Genomic DNA, 17,088 nt, shown 5'->3' on the forward strand with positions numbered 1-17,088 from the left:
TCAGTGCCTTTGCTTTCCTGAGATAAAGTGTTACCAAATAAATGAGAGATTTGTGAAGGGGGGAATATTTAAGGTAAGCAGGGTGACAATGTATAATAGATTTCATAAAGTACTAACACAGGCAAAAGTATTAGAATCAGTTGAAAAGCTATATATCCTTACCTGATTTTATACAGTCTGAAGACTTGCAAACACCATCTGAAAAAAAGTTATGGGACAAAAATTAAAATCCTTAATTTCCAGTTGAAAGTCTCCTTAATGTACACTACTCTACATTTTAATTTCAGTGCTACCATCATTTCAGAATTGAATTTAAAGGCAATGCAGAGACTAAACACCACCTAAAATTTTAATTCATTAAGGGCCTGATCCCTGCAAACACTTATACAATTAATATAATGCTAACTACTATGTCCTATTGGCATCAATGGATACTCACAATAATTAGTGCTTCAACTGGTAAGTAAGTGTTTTCAGGATCAGGCCCTAAGATTGCTAACATCTTCATTTAGTTAGGGTCATGCACTGCTTTTGATCCTTCTGATGAAATTCCGATTGACAACAATGGGAGCCATACTGCAAATCAAGAGCCTTAGGACTGGTCCACACTAAGCCCCCAGTTCGAACTAAGGCTTGGTCTACACTACCCCCCCTAATTCGAACTAAGGTACGCAACTTCAGCTACGTGAATAACGTAGCTGAAGTTCGAAGTACCTTAGTTCGAATTAGTTCAAACTTACCTTGGTCCACACTCGGCAGGCAGGCTCCCCCGTCGACTCCGCGGTACTCCTCTCGGCGAGCTGGAGTACCGCAGTCGACGGCGAGCACTTCCGGGTTCGACTTATCGCGTCCAGACTAGACGCGATAAGTCGAACCCAGAAGTTCGATTTCCAGCCGTCGGACTTGCGGGTAAGTGTAGCCAAGGCCTAAGATACGCAACTTCAGCTACGTGAATAACGTAGCTGAAGTCGAAGTATCTTAGTTCGAACTACAAGGTACTTACCGCGGGTCCACACGTGGCAGGCAGGCTCCCCCGTCGACTCTGCGTACTCCTCTCGTGGAGCAGGAGTACCGGTGTCGACAGCGAGCACTTCCGGGATCGATTTATCGCATCTAGACAAGACGCGATAAATCGATCCCAGAAGATCGACTGCTTACCGCCGAACCCGGAGGTAAGTATAGACGTACCCTTAGTTAGGAAGAATGGAGTTTTCATGCTGGGTACAGTAAGAATGTACAGAAAGCTTTTCCATTTCATTTATCTTTTCACCAGCATATTGTATACTCTGTGCTTCACTGTGTAATTAAAGTAAAGACTGTAAACTACAGAATTAGTATATTGGAACAAACAGGTATTTTTGTTAAATATAGCATTTGCCACATTCTGTTTCTTGAGGTAAAAATTGTTGAAAAGGAATGCTCATAGTAAATCAGAACTTTAAATGAAATATGAAATTTGGATGAATTTTTAAATTTCAGTTGACCATTTAATGCTGTCTAATGACTCTTTTATGGTCAGCTGCCAATAAATGGGAGCTGTTAATCAGCTAATTTTATACACAATACTTTGTATGATTATAAAAAGTATAACATAGTAGTGACAGGCAATTAAATTCTTGGCTGAGCCTCTCTAGGTCAAACATAAAATGGTTTTTCTTTTATTAGCTAAATAATTTAGTCAGCAATATATATGCACTCAAACATACTGAAACTTTAACATCGCATTTGAGCCTACCTCACTTGAGTGCTATTACCTTATTCTATCAGGTTCATTCTATTCTTTAAGACCTTTTTTTTTGCAGAATATTAACAACTTTAACATTCAAATTGCAATAAGATGAACATCCACTTACCATCATATGTTGCATACAGAGCTATCATTGTGATAGATATAATAGTTAGGAGAATCACTATAACAACTAGCCCTATTTCAAGGGCGCTCCATCGCAGTTTTTTCTTTGGTTTTGGAGTGTTCATTTCAGTTATATCCATCTGGCTTTCCGACTTGCCCATAACCCAAATTCTGAGAAGGAAAAAGCCAAATTCACTGAGAGCCTAACTGAATCATATTTCCCAAATACATCTAGCCACTTAGCTCATCAGCTACTAGGATGTTTTCTGTGGTGAGCTAGGAAAAAAGGCTGGCATGTTTACAAATCCGAGTAGCATGTTACTCATGAAATTAAAGTTGTTTTGCCACTCACAGTTCAAAGGACAGTTCTTCTTTCACATATACAAGCCACCGCAAAGGAAAGAACACAAACCCATGGTTTTAATATTTACCCTTGTGATTTAATCATACGTCTTGGTACAAGAGTTCACAGGCAAGCAAAAGGCAACTATTACTGTCTGAATAAAAATTAACTTAACATTCCAATCTTTGATCTAATGCCAAAGGTCAAATGTTTTTTGCCTCAGTGGCATTTTTTAAAATCATTTCAGCAATTAAAGATTGTAGTGTTGATGCTATGACTAAATAGAAGAAAGAAAAATGCTTTGTTCTGGGCTCAATCCCACTCACACTGAAGTTAGTGGGAGTCTTCATGTTAATTTTAATGGGAGTAGGATCAGGACCACTGATCTAACTTTAGATGGGTGTAAATTAGGAATAACTCCAAGAAAGACAGATAAAACTAGTGGAAGTCAGGTCAGAGAATGTGCAGGTAGTAGGATATGATTGTGGTGACAGTCCTTTTTGTTTGTATTTCTTTAAAGGCAGTTTTTGGTTTACCTCTTATAGTACTGCTGATCCATGCCTTGCATCCTCATTTGAATATTGTCATTCAAATGGGGCCCGTCCATTCCCTCTGCTTCTGCAATACTGGGTCAGATTCTCCTTGATGCAAGGTAATTCTCCCTGCCACAGAATGGGGACTCTGATGGTTTCAACTCAGAGTTTCCTTGAGATTCTTTTATCCCTGCCCTTTCCACTCTACAGGGAAGAATATTGGATTTCTACCAGCAGGAATTGTGGAAATCCTCAAACTCTATGGGCTTGTCCCCCAAAGTAACAAACCAAGGGCACAGCAATAAGTCAGGGCCTTCAAGTCCTCCTGCCTCCATCATACCCAGAGGAACCCACCTGGGGCATCTGGCCCAGTGGCCCTCCTTGCCATCATCCAATAAGTAACAACAACTGGTGGCGACCTTCTCAGCATCTTGACATCAAAACTCAATCAGCTCTGAAGCTTGTACTCTAGATATATATATTTTTTATTTGCTGTATCGCTATTGGTGGCTGGTTCTGCTTCATCCCTATCCTCTCCTACCACCATAGCCAGTCAGCTGCCCAGCCTCATTTCCTTCCCCATACAGATTGTGATTCTCACTCATTCCCACTCTTTTATACCTATGACCTCTTCCTCCCCTCCTTTCAATTTCAAGATCTCTGCACCTCCCCCCCCAAAAAAACTAGCCCTCTATAACTAGTATTTATAAATTAATAAAATATGTAAAAGAATTCAACAGTCTGGAGCTAACTTTCCACCTGACCCATCACCCTGATCACTTTGTGTGAATGTTCCTGAACTCTTCATCTCTTTTAGACTGCAGACTCTCCTGGACAGGGCTGGTGTATGTTTGTCCAGCATCGAGCTCAATGGACTCTGCGGCCCTGAGCCTGACTGGTGCCTTTGGGGACTATGGGAACAATAATAACAAGAGTAACTAAATGAATAGGATGATATGCCCTCCCATTGTCTTTGAGTTCTACTTGCAGTCCCCAGACGTCACAGTGCTTACAGGCTCTCCTGACTCACAGGGAGTGAGTCTAAGGGCTTGTCTATACTTACGCGCTGGTTCGGTGGTTGGCAATCGAACTTCTGGGTTCGATTTATCGCGTCTTGTCTGGAGGCGATAAATCGAACCCAGAAGTGCTCCCCGTCGACTCCAGTAATCCTGCTCAGCGTGAGGAGTCGACGGGGGAGCCTGCCTGCCGCATCTGGACTGTGGTAAGTTCGAACTAAGGTACGTCGACTTCAGCTACGTTATTCACGTAGCTGAAGTTGTGTACCTTAGTTCGAATTGGGGGGTTAGTGTAGACCAGGCCTAAGGGATAGTTCTGGAACCACAGAGCAGGGAGGCACAGGTGGTCCATAGGAGACTGGAATCCTGCATAGCTTGTCTAGCCCCTCCCTTTTCAAACATATAGCGACTACCAGAGCCCTACCTTCCTTCCAGTCCACATGGGCCCCTGTTTTTCTGTGAATTACAGGCATTTCATCAAATAAGTTACAGCTTGCCACGCATAAGAGTGAAATCCCATAGAAAATGGATACAGAAGAGTGAGAACTTCCCATGTTTGGGAGAACTGGGGGCTATATTAAACTGTGAAATCTAAATTCACAGATAAAAATGTATAACTTTTAAATTGCTTTTATCTTTTCACCTCCACACACAGCAAGCAATAAGAATTGCTCTTTATTTATATTAAGAGCTGACCAATGCTCAAAATGTTATGAACACTCTCCTCCGAAATTAGAATATAGTACACTCTTCTGATTTTTGAAGTGTTTTTAGTGCCCTGGAAATGCAGCTTTTCAGAGCTACAAGAAGTACTGTATCTTTCATGTGCAAATGTGCTTCTTGCAGTCAGCAACTTTTTCCAAGTGAACTAGTCTTTCTGTTGCTGCAGGAGTGTTCCTCTTATTTAAAGGTATCCCACTGATTCATTCTTACTTTTAGTTCTTTGTAAAACCTATAAAGTCTGCACTAAAGAACACCTAGTAAAAGCCTCTTTATGTGTTAATTGCAGACACAACAAAAGCCTAGGAGTAATTTAAGCAGATATGAGCTTAGGCATTATAGTTTCATTATGTTTCTCTCAGTGCTCCTGTGATCCTCTACCAGCTGCCCACTAAAGCTTAGACAAAACAGACATCCATAATTATTTTGACTGGTCATGGCCTAGGTGGCAGAGTGAGTTAATGCATTAGCTGTTCACTTCTGGATGTGTATGTTTAAAACTGACTTCTGAACAGAAGTCAGTTTTAGCCACATGTTCTCAATCAAATCTCTAAAGAAATGTATGTGTGTCCCAAAAGTACCACACACTTCCACATGAGTTAAAACTTATGTCCTGAGGAACTGAGGAGTAGACATACCTGGTGTGTTACAGTAAGAGTAGGAAAGGATTGACAGAGATGACTAACAAATGCCTTCAGCCATCACTCAGATAAACATGAATTCTTGGGCTAGGGCTACTATCTCCTCTACATTTTATCAGACATGTGAATGTGATCTTGGAGTAACTATGTATACCTGCAACAACCTTCACCATTTACAAATGTAATTCATTTTAAATTAAAAAGTGAACACAAATTATTAGTTACAGCCATACCACTTTGTGCTATGATTTTGTCAGCTCCTACAAGCTAAGTAGTGGTCCGGATCAAGAAAAGGGATATCAGAATCCTATTGACACTACTGATTATTCAGTAGGTGGCAATTTGATTGGTTATGGCATCCATTGTTCATCCTTTGGAGGAGATGTAAAACCAAAGTTACCAAAGGTGTAAACCAGGGTCACTTATGATCATTTCAGTAGGATGCCTTCCATAAGTAAAGGGTGCAGGATGTGGCCCCTGGAACACTAAGCTGGATCCTGCAGGGTACTTAGCTAGGAGCTGGATGTGCTCAGCATCTCACTGGTGGCACTAGGTTTCTTGCAGGTTCAAAACCATAGTGATTTAATACATAAGTTTTATGAAATGTGTAATAACTTTTATGTAAAAGTCAATGTGAAAAAATAACCAAATGCCCTCAAAGCATAATCAGTATCACTGTAAATTACATTTGAGTCCAATGGAGGAAAACAGGGTACTTGAAAATAAGGTATGTATGACTTCATAATGACAAAAATAGCAGAACGAGAGTGAAATAACCTAAATCTAGATAATGTAAACTATATGCTGTATATAATTAAAAATCACAGTCCAATGAAGGCTTGGCCACCATAACATCAATATCCATAACATTAAGATGAGACTTTGCTACAACATGTTCCAGGGCAGGTTTGTTGAAGAGAAGGACAGCCAAGTAACTGTGTACAGGAAGGTGGGATAAGAGTTTAGAAAACTGCATTCTCTCTGTGACTATCTCCATAGCTCTCCAGTTGCATCTTCTCCCTGTCCTCCTCTTCCTCCCTCACTTCCAGAACCTCTCCCTGTCCGACCCCACTCTCATTCTCTCCCCCCTTCTCCAGTCGATATGCCCTCGCCCTGTCCTCTCCCCGCTGCCCTCTCTTCTCGCTGCCCCTCTCCCCCTGCCAGTCCCGCTGCCCTGTCTCCTCTCCCGGGACTCACCAGCTGATGTTCGGAGAAGTTCGGTGCGGATGTAAATAGACACATCACCGACCAATGAAAAAGCGAAGGCAGCCTTGGGTGTCCCCGGCTGAGCAGTCGCCGGGAGCCGGCGGGACAGCGGCTGGGCTGGGGAGGTAGAGCGGGGCACAGATTCTGCTCCTGGGGCGCTGGGCTCAGATTCCGGCTGCAGCACGGCCAGGGGCGAGGAGCTGCGGCATCTCCAAGACATCAAAGCCCAGCAGAGCGCTGCCTGCTTCCCGCACCGGCTGCGGTCGGAGTTTGGCGGCGGCGGCTGCAGAGCCAGGCTTTGCTGGCGGCAATAAACCAGCCCTTGTCTCCCGGCGGCCGGCTGAATAGTTCGCTGGGGGGAGCCGAAGGCTTCCCCCGGGCGATCGTACAATGGGATGGGGGCAGGAAGAAGAACCCCTCGTCACCTCGCTGCCCGCACCGGGCGGGGAGGAGGGGGATTAGCCAGGCACTCCCGCCACAGCTTGCTCGGGGATGGCAAGGGAAGGAGGCGCCTGCCGGTGGCCCTCAACGCAGGGGAGCACTGGTCCGACGGAGGTGCCCCATTTCCTGACTCGGGACTGGAGGCTTGGGGCAGACTTTCGTCTGCTGCTCTCTCTCGCGTGTGTGAAACACACACACAGGCCGTATGCAAAGTGACAGCTGAGCCGCAGCGGGAGCTCAGACTGCACCTTCCTTCACGGGGTTTTCATGTCTCCACAGGCTCAGCCCAAGGGGGAGCGAGAGAGAGGCGTTGGATGCAAAAGGGGGGTTAGCAGTGGAAGTTCTGCCGTGCACAATGCCTGTTTCATGCAGGCGCGTTGCCTTTGTCACATTAATGCAGTCACATCGCTTCTCTGCAAGCTTCCTTTCCCCACGCGCACTTAATGATTTCTGAAGAGGGAGAGGCAGACAGGAGAGACTTTTTGCATTCAAGAAGGGGGCTGGGTATAGACATGGCCCTGAACTGTAAGATTCTCTGGCAAACTAGATAGGCATGTGCATGTTTGGCGCCATACTAGTAGAAACCACGCTACTATCTACATAGTTAACAACGACAGTTGTTCGATTTCTGTTACCAACGTGCCAAACAGGCAACTGATAGATTTGTTTTACCATTCCCCACACCCACTTTCCTAGAAGCCCATATAGTGTTTCAGGGATGCAAGTGCCAACTGAAATTTCTCAACTCTGATATTACCAGCTCCACAAACTAAAATATCTGCCACCTCAGAGATGCAACCTTTCTTTAATGGAGGAGGGTGAACATTGAGAACTAATTTCCTTTCTGAGCTGCACAGCAAATGGTCCCAACCACGCATCAGTAAGACGAGGGTGTACAGCCTACAATTAAGTAGGACAGCCTATTCAAGGAATAAAAAGGAACATAAGTTTTTATAGACTGAGCAGAAAGGCAGAGAAGCATCCAATGAAGGCAAGAAAAGGACACATTCAAAAAGTTAACAGAACAGAGATACCCCAGTGTAAATCTAAATGCAGAGTAATAACCACCCTACTCTAATCTTTTCTAGAGACTTATTAATTCAAACGTCTCAATTTCAACCTTTCATGCATTAGTCTTTCATTCCTGCCACTTAAGTTATTACAGCAAGCCATCTGCTTCCAGAACTATCCATCTTTTACTGCCTTAAAATCACCCTTTACACAGTCATAATTCCAATCCTTCTACCCATTATCCTTCTTACAAATGGTGATGGCAGACGAGTCATTTAAAAACATTTTAAAATGAGTCTAATTATGTGAGGGTAGTAGGTTTCCCCCAACCGCCTGATATTTAAAGTACAGTAAAGTTCCAGAAGTAGAGGGAAATCAGAGTGGTCTGAGTTAAAATGAGCCCAGCGGTTTCATTTTTCAAAATGTACTGAGGTGAACAAAACAAGTGCCAATACTTTGGGGCCCATTGCAGAGGGAGGAAGGAGGAAAAGTAACATTAAAATCTGTTCAAAGGGGACTAAAATGCCTGAGTCTGCATCCCTTATTTGTCCCGTTGTTTTTAGAGCCCCTAGTTTGGAGGGAGCGGGGAGAGAGAAGATATCACAAGCTAGCACATATAGGGGTTAATCAGTTATATAATCTGTGGATCAAATTCTGAAGTTCTTCCTCAGTCTTTATTCAGGCAAGAATCCCATATAAATGTATCCTGTTTAAGAGGTGAGTGACCACGTCACAGTTTGGGCTCAATGGGCCTCATTTTCAGCTAGTGTCAATTTGCACAGCTCCGTTTACTTCAGTAGAGCAACACCCATTTTCACCAGCTGAGGATCTGACCACTGCAGTAAAGGGTAGTAATATGAAAGGATAGCTAAGAAGACTTCAGAACTATATTCTCTAATCTTTTTATGCAGTGCCTTTTTTAGAGATAACAAAAAGGTCATTCCATTCATGGAAAAATTAAATATATTTATTAGATATGCCTCTACTGACATGATGAACCAAAGAAATGACAACATAATGCTTGAACTCATGTGATGTTCTCTCAAAATATTTGTGTGCATGATCAGATTCCTTACTGTAATTCAATTTGCCATTTGTTCGTGTTATTTAAAAAAAAAACAAAGAAAAAAACAGAAAAGTTCTCTCTAAATTTTAAAATAGTTTATAACAGTTTATAATCCCAGGCATTTTGGTGTTATAATAAATGGCCAGTCCTCTTAAATTGTATTCATGTAAGTAACACTTACTCCATTGAGTAGTCATATTGGTTTCAGTGAGAATAACCACAGGAGTAAGGGTTTGTCGGATCAGGCACAATGTTGTAACTTTAATAGGATCTCAGGTACTCCCTGATAACTTTCCGTACTTCTAACAAATGACTACTAAGTTGAAGCTGATACATTAAAAAGTGGTAATTTGGTAGTCAAAGAGAATACAGCATGCCACTTACAGATTCAGAAAATGGAAATAGTATGAATAGATTGTCTCTGTCTTGAAACATATAGGTTTCTGTGCCAACTATTTGTCTAAGGGAGCTCTGATGGCAGCCCTTCGTACTAATGACATGATCTCTTCAAAAGAAAAAGTTAAAGAAACCTGCTTCTCCTGAAAGTTTACTTCCAGGTACTCTACCCCCACCCCCCATCCATCACAAGTCATTATCTAAATTGTTCAGCCATCTAATTGCTGCATCATCAAGGGTAGTAAGGTGTTGCAGTCCACCATCCAATCTTCTAATTGTGCACTCCACCACGTTTGACTGTCTGCATCACTGCTCGCAGTCACACTGTGAAGACTGGGCTAAGCCAAATTTCTGCATTGTGGGACCCACTATGTCCATTCTAGTCAGTAGCCTATTAAGCCTAGTTCAGGATCCTAGATTGTAAAGTAGGGCTTCTGAAGTTCATTGGCATGCCTGTCTCTCTATCCCAGGAGTTGCTGCCACTCCATAAAGTCATAGCTGCCGGCCCAGATATGTTGTTGTTTATTTGAAATAGGCACTGGACCGGCAGCACTGGACATGAATGCACAAATGGCCACCTCAAAAGGATATTGCAAAGTCAGTTGTGGAAAGTCATCAGGAACTACGGGATATGTGTTTTCTTCTGGAGGTGGGCAGATCTTCTTGTGGGAAATGTGAGTTGTTTATTTGCATGTATTGGAACCATTGTCAGGCCTTGTGTGCAGCAGGTGGTTTCATCTGTCCTATCCCGCCACGTAGTTTTAAGGTTGATGGCATCTCAAAGTTTTGGAGGAGCTATGTGAGCCAACACATATAAATTAGATGTTAATGTGTGGCTAATGCAGCCACCAATGATACGGTGACTGTGTTCAGCTCCAAATCAATGAGATGCTATGCCATCTCTTGCCCCACACTGCTGCACTGTATTCCTCTGAAGTGAACACCAGTGCCAGAACAGAGGTTTTTTAGAACATTTGCCTCTGCTTCCCAGGAGGATCCTGCAAGCTTTTGGATCAACGCAGTGTAGGAGATAATCTTTTTCTTTGTGTTCTACATGGGACTGTTAAGATAGACTACAGTCCAGTTTGACTCCTAAATAAGTGGCAACTAGCTAAAAAGGAAGTGAACAATCCTCAGCAGAGACTGGTAAGCAGTAGATTGGTTATAATAGGTGAACAGTTGCGCTGTTTCAAGGGAACTCTTGGTAAACCCAGGAGGGGGCAATAGCTGAGCTATTCTGGGGGTACTTAACTTCTGTTTTCAGGGTAACAAGTGGAGTCTAAGACAGTGGCCACAATCTTCCATCTGAATGATCGCCTGGCCAATCTGTTCTCCTCACGTACGGTCTCCAGGGTGTCTAAGGAATTTCTAGAGGATACGGATACAGCCTTCTGATAAATGATTGACACAAGCAGTGTTCCAAAACAAAGCACCCTTTATTGGTGCAAACACAAATAACACAAATCCCTAACACAATAACAACCTAACATCATCCTTATTGATGCTATAAAACACAAATCCCTCACAACAAGCTAGAGAGCACCCCAAACTCCATTACCATACAGTTTGAAGTGATGCTAAATGGCTGTGCCTTGCTTCAGATGGCCAGTCTTCCACAGGTTGCTGACAGCTGCTGGTAACAGTCTTTCAGTGTCTTTCATGTTAAGTCTCATCTCTCATCTTTGGATCCTTCTCTGGTTTCTGCTCCAACTTCTACATGCACTCTCAGACTCTCTCTCTGCACCATCTCTACACTCCTTGCACCTTCTCTTCTGCTAATTGTATCTTTGACACTCTCTTTATATACTATGCTGTCGGGCTTCATAGACAGTTGTTTTGTTTACTTTTGCTAATATTTTCCTGTCAGAGTTCTGCAGAGCACATACCACATCACAATATTTTTTAATGTACCCAACTTCATGATCAACAACTGCCTCACCTCTGCTTCTGTAGCCAATTTCTCTCCTGCCAATTTCATTGCTAAGTGACCTACAGCTTTCATCTAATGTGACTCTTGCTCACCTATGGAGTGACTCTTACTCATTCAAAATAGAGGCTAGGGATAGAAGATGGAGTCTGGGGACTTCAAAATGGCATTTCTCTGGTATAACACTGACAAAGGTAAGTGGCCAGAACATTTGTGTCTTGGCAGAGTAACCCTTCAATATTGTGTAGAATGTTACCCACATCAGTGGGATGGATAACATCTGCATATACATACTGTGACAAAGTTCCTCCTCTAACTTGGTGGGTCCTGCGCTTATTGGCGGATTTTCTTGCCTCAGAGATTCACCATGTGGGTTGGGGAACAGCCCAGAGACCTTCAACTCTGGAAGAACCCACAGTCCAGGTCAACTGGGAGGTTTGGGGGGAACCTGGGCCCACCCTTTCCTTCGGGTTCCAGCCCAGGGCCCTGTGGACTGCAGCTGTCTATAGTACCTCCTGTAACAGCTACAACTCCCTGGGCTACTTCCCCATGGCCTCCTCCAAACACCTTCCTTATTCTCACCACAGGACCTTCCTCCTGGTGTCTGATAATGCTTGTGCTCCTCAGTCCTCCAGCAGCACACCCTCACCCTCTCAGCTCCTTGCGCCTCTTGCTCCCAGCTCCTCACACTTGCACCACAAACTGAAGTGAGCTCCTTTTTAAAAGCCAGGTGCCCTGATTAGCCTGCCTTAATTGATTCTAGAAGCTTCTTCTTAATTGGCTCCAGGTGTCCTAATTAGCCTGCCTGCCTTAACTGGTTCTAGCAGGTTCCTGATTACTCTAGTACAGCCCCTGCTCTGGTCACTCAGGGAACAGAAAACTACTCATCCAGTGACCAGTATATTTGCCCTCTACCAGACTCCTGTACCCCACTGGTCTGGGTCTGTCACAATACTAATTGGCATAGGTGTTGGTAGTTGAAAAAGAGAGGAGCTAGAATGGATCATTGTGGGAGTCTGTAACAGATGCCTAAGGCAGCAGACTTTGTCTCCTGCTTGCAAGATGAAGCATCAATTCATTATGATTTCCATGATGAACTGTACCATGAGCTTCCAGTCTGGAACAACTTAGCAGTCAGCCTTGTATGCAGACAGTCTTATATGAAGCTAACATGGAAGGAACCAACTTTCTTGCCCTTCTCAAAGGCATCTTCAATGTCTTGTATTAAGCAAATGACTTGATCTTAGGTACACCATCCTCATTTGAAGGCAGTTGTGGTTTGATATTCTGATGTCCATCAATGAGGTTCTGTCTCTCCATAAGCTTGCATAGGCACAAAGGAGAAGAATGGTTTGATAGCTCTTGGGATCTGCTACCAGTTTTTCTGGTTTCAGAATGGCTACAATTTTTGCCCGGCACCAGATTTTTGAAATGCAGTTGTCCTAGAAACATAGGATGAAAAACCAAAGCAACCAGATTTTGGCTGTCAGGCTTCTGTGAAGTAGGAACTCTATATGGATATAATCCAGGCCTTTCCTGTTTTCATAAGCTTTATGGCCAGGTCCAGCTCTTTGTCTGAAAAAGACGCCATCAGGTTTGAATCTGCACTCAGAGCCTGCCACCTCTTTGTAACCTTGGCTTTGATCACACAAATGAAAGATTTATCCAAGTTCAGCGTACGGCTGGGTTGTGATAGAATTTGTGGAGACTAGAATCATCAAAAGACATTCTGGAGGTCTGCTAGGCTTTCTGGCTAGAATGAGTAATGTCCATCTTTGTGACTGTTTCTCTCCATCTATCACACCTACTTTGATCCAGCAGTTGAATGAGCTCCCTGTTCTTATTAAGAACTTTACATTTATTATCAGCAGATTGAATTCCTGTTAGACCTTAATTGCATCTGACAACCACTCAGGAATATACTGTCAGCGATAGCCTCTAGGGATTGATGTCTTTGCAGCTGGCTGAACTAATTCACAGAAAATTTGTTAGGAATCATTTATATTGGTTGGATATATCAAATCCAACTCAGCCAGTTCACTGAAAGACCTCCCACTACGCTTTCCAAAAATTTCACGGGGCTTTCTGTAAGCTGTTTCTTATTGATATCCACAGACCCAGGTGATCAAAGATGGCTGATGTTGAGACTTTGGCAAAGCTTCAAGCACCTTCTGCTTTATGACCACTGGCAGCAGTTGCCCAGAAGATGAAAAGATAACGTTGGGTGAAGAGCCTGTTGTCCATTTGCTACTATGAAAGCTTAATATTTGCTTTGGTTTGTAGAGGAGTTGTAGGTCAGCGATTAATGCCCACTCCATTAGAATCTCTCCATCTGCATTGCTGTCAGGGTATCCCCAATTGACATGGTAGGAATTGAAGTCACCACAGTAGATGGAAGCATCTGGAAAGATGCGCAGAGCAAGGGTTGGCCACTTAACTGATGGAAGTTTGTAAACACTGATCAACATAAATGTATTCACTTTTATTGCCCAGCATTCTGTGATGTCACTTGGACCAGATGTCAATATAGTGACAGTGCACAGCCCTTTCCTAACAGGAGATGCCATCCCATACTACTCGTTATGGTAATAAGCCATGACAGCATAGCCTGGAACTGAAAATTGCATGTCAGCAGTAGATTGTTTTATGAAGCAAGATTACATGTTCGTCAAGTTTTGTAGCTAGGCAGAGGACGATATCCCCTTTCGCCACCAATATCACCTCAAGATTGAAATGCAGCATCTTGAGAACTGTCCCCAGAGCTAGGATTTGAAGCCCTAGATCTGAAAGGGGCCCCCCTGTAGGAAGGCTCTTTTGGGCTCATTGCTTAGCACATAAGCCTGTGTTCCACATTTTGTCTACTTTTTTTTCCACTTAACACTACTCACAGTAATGTGCTTCCAGATAATCCAGCACTATCTATAATAGAAAGATGCACTTTACTGTATACTTAGAACAAGTTGCATCACAATAGCTCAACTCACAGTCACATGCAATCGATGGAAGAATAGCCAGTAACCCATTCAATATTGTATTGGCACATATGACTAGAGCAGCAACAATGAGCCATTTTGTTGTCCAGGGACTCTCTGAATGACATTTAACAAAAGGAGTAACTATTTAAAATGACTATGAGATAACGTTGAGAAAAGTTGATACGTTGCTTTTGAAAGCTGGTCATTTTGATGAGATCTAATGTCCATCCTTAATATATAAATTATATTACAAAACACTATATTAAAAGAACATTAGGTTGAAAAGTCAAGCATTTGAAAGTTTGGAAAGGCCAGAATTAGCGTTGCCTGGACTACCTCCTCTCAGGTCCTTCGTGCAGTGCTAGAGCGATCCACATCATCCAGAAACAGCTATTGCAAGGAAAGTCCTGCAGTAACGGCTAATCTCCAACAAATCTCTATTGAGCAGGAACAAACAGATTTTTCAGAGGCTTATAACTTGTCCAAATGTGTGGGAATTTTCATGGAGACAGCAAAAGTCACAACCCTGACACCATGTCAACTCCTCCCACCCACCACTGGCCAAATTACAAGTCTTTGCTCCAAAGTATGGAGGTCCTAGAAATCCTCAACAAAACGGTTGTAAGAAATTTTAACGTGGGCAAAACATATTTTTCCTAACTTTGTTCTGAGAAATTGCTGAACTAGTTTAGCTGAAATTTGAATAAAATAAAATGAAGTCAAATAAAATAAAATAAATAAATGCAGTCACCTGGCATGGAAAATTTCAGCTGAAATGATTAAAGTTGGGCAAACTTATAAACAACTGAAAATAGGGTCTAATAATGGAAATTGTCAAGCAACTATAGGCATTGCTGGCTGTGCTGCCTATAGTAATAAAAAATTTCCGCACTCATGTAGCATTTTCCATTTTGTGAATGTTAATAAATTAATCTTCTCAGTGAGGTATGTTATTACAATATTATCTCCATTTTACATATTTGGAAACTGAGACACAGACAGGTTAGATTACCTGTCTAAGGTCACACAGCAAGTGAGCGGGAATTGGATTTTCAGCTCCTGACTTTCCATATCCTCTTTTTTAATCTACTAAACCATGCTTCCTAAATGATCACTCTCCACATCCAAATTTTGGGACACAATTTCTCAGTAAGAAGCTGTCAGCTCACTCAGATAGTTCTTTCCCTGCTGTCCTCAGCACTGCAGCTTGTTTTGATTGAGGTTGATTTATTTATTTATTTCTAGAATTTGTCTTCTTTCCCAGACTTTAATTCAACTCCTGGCTAGCGATGTGGCATTCTCCTACAATATTATATAACTGTAATGTCTCCTCTACTGTATCTAAACAAGTCTGTGGCCTGACCACTGCTCTACAGCCAAAATGCTTCTGAAATAAATGTAGTCAAACTTTACTAATTCTGGGTCACTGAGAATGAAAATGATGCTTAAAATTGTTGATTGGCTCTAGTTTTCAAGATATGCTATTGGGTCAGTATATACGACCCTTGACTTGGGAATGGAGGAGGATAAGTGAGTTATAAAGGGAAGGGATCTCAATTTAAACCAGAAATGACTAAAGTACATCCTTGACTGGATCTATGAATAAATCTATGACTAGGTTTGGCTTTTTAGGCAAAACAATGAATGATGCAATCTGAAGCTGGTATTGCGTCATACATTATATGAATTGCATCATGTTATTCCTAGAAGTCATGGATGATGCAATCATAACGAAGCTTACATCACTCTGCTGAACAAATTGCCCTATATCAGCTCTAGAAATCATACAGTGTCGTGCTCTCTTATTTGTCAATGTTTGATTTTGCAAAGGGACACATTTCTGTTTAGCCAAAGTGAGCAGAGATGCCTCGTACTTGTGTGAACAGTGCAGATAACTTCTGCTATGTTTGTGGCGAAGTGACTTTTGCATCACAAAAGCGCAGTATAACCACTATGATTAAGAAAGCCTATCACCTTTATTTTGGCTGCAAAATTGGAGATCAGGACAAGAGGTGGGCCCCACACATATGCTGCAACACTTGTGCAACAAATCTTCGCCAGTGGTTGAACAGGAAAAGGAAATCTATGCCTTTTGCAGTGCCAATGATTTGGAGAGAGCCAACAGATCATACCAGCAATTGTTACTTCTGCATGGTGCCTCTAGTTGGGAAAGGTGTGTCAAAGAAGAAAAAGTGGACTGTGCATTATGCAAACATTCCATCAGCTATACGCCCAGTACCCCACGGAGAAGGACTGCTGGTTCCTGATGCACCAGAATCATTCTCACTTGAGTCCAGACGAGGAAGAGGATGAAACTTCTGGTCCTGAACCATCAATGTCACAGGACCCACATTTTCTCCCATCCTCCTCCTCTGAACCACACCTCATAACACAAGGTGAACTGAATGACCTTGTCAGGGATTTGGAACTACCCAAGAGTAAGGCAGAGCTGTTTGGCTCCAGACTACAGCAGTGGAATCTCCTGGCAGGTGATGTTAGGGTTTCCATGTTCCGTGACTGTCAAAAGGATCTTGTCCCATTCTTCTTCATGGAAGGTGATCTTGTAGCCTGCAACAACATCGATGGTGTGATGGCAGCCCTCAACATCGTTCACGATCCAGATGAGTGGAGACTGTTCATTGATTCATCGAAGACAAGTCTTAAAGCTGTTTTACTGCAGAATGGCAATGTTTTGCCATCAATTCCAGTTGGTCATGCAGTCCATATGAAGGAAACCTATGACAACATGAAACAACTTTGGAGGTGCATAAACTATAACCAACATCAGTGGCAGCTTTGTGGCGATTTGAAGGTTGTTGCTCTCTTGCTTGGTCTGCAGACTGGTTACACAAAGTACTGCTGTTTTCCCTGCGAATGGGATAGTCATGCAAGATATTCCCACTACATCAAGAAAGATTGGCCACTCCGACAGTCATTGGAGCCTGGGAGGAAGAGTGTTCA

The 17,088-nt window shown here is 42.6% G+C and overlaps 2 protein-coding genes across 9 annotated transcripts in view; one reads left to right on the forward strand and one right to left on the reverse strand.

Moving 5' to 3' along the window:
- Positions 1–17,088, forward strand: part of LOC112059097 (uncharacterized) — a 160,058-nt gene that overhangs the window by 64,974 nt on the left and 77,996 nt on the right. The gene's annotated exons all lie outside the window — the stretch shown is intronic.
- Positions 1–17,088, reverse strand: part of MME (membrane metalloendopeptidase) — a 94,340-nt gene that overhangs the window by 64,693 nt on the left and 12,559 nt on the right. The window contains exons 1-3 of one of the 4 annotated variants that reach the window (XM_008165041.4): positions 6,303–8,895; positions 1,854–2,023; positions 163–198 (exon numbers count right to left, since the gene is read on the reverse strand). In XM_008165041.4, the coding sequence (XP_008163263.2) occupies positions 163–198; positions 1,854–2,013 (196 nt within the window). In that variant the 5' untranslated portion in view covers positions 2,014–2,023; positions 6,303–8,895. Of the gene's footprint in view, positions 1–162; positions 199–1,853; positions 2,024–2,204; positions 2,342–6,302; positions 8,896–17,088 lie in introns of those variants that run through there. The other 3 variants (XM_065557868.1, XM_065557867.1, XM_065557866.1) reach the window with 3 other exon arrangements.

This window comes from Chrysemys picta, chromosome 9 (genome assembly GCF_011386835.1).
Source record: "Chrysemys picta bellii isolate R12L10 chromosome 9, ASM1138683v2, whole genome shotgun sequence".
In the NCBI taxonomy this organism is placed as follows: domain Eukaryota; kingdom Metazoa; phylum Chordata; order Testudines; family Emydidae; genus Chrysemys; species Chrysemys picta.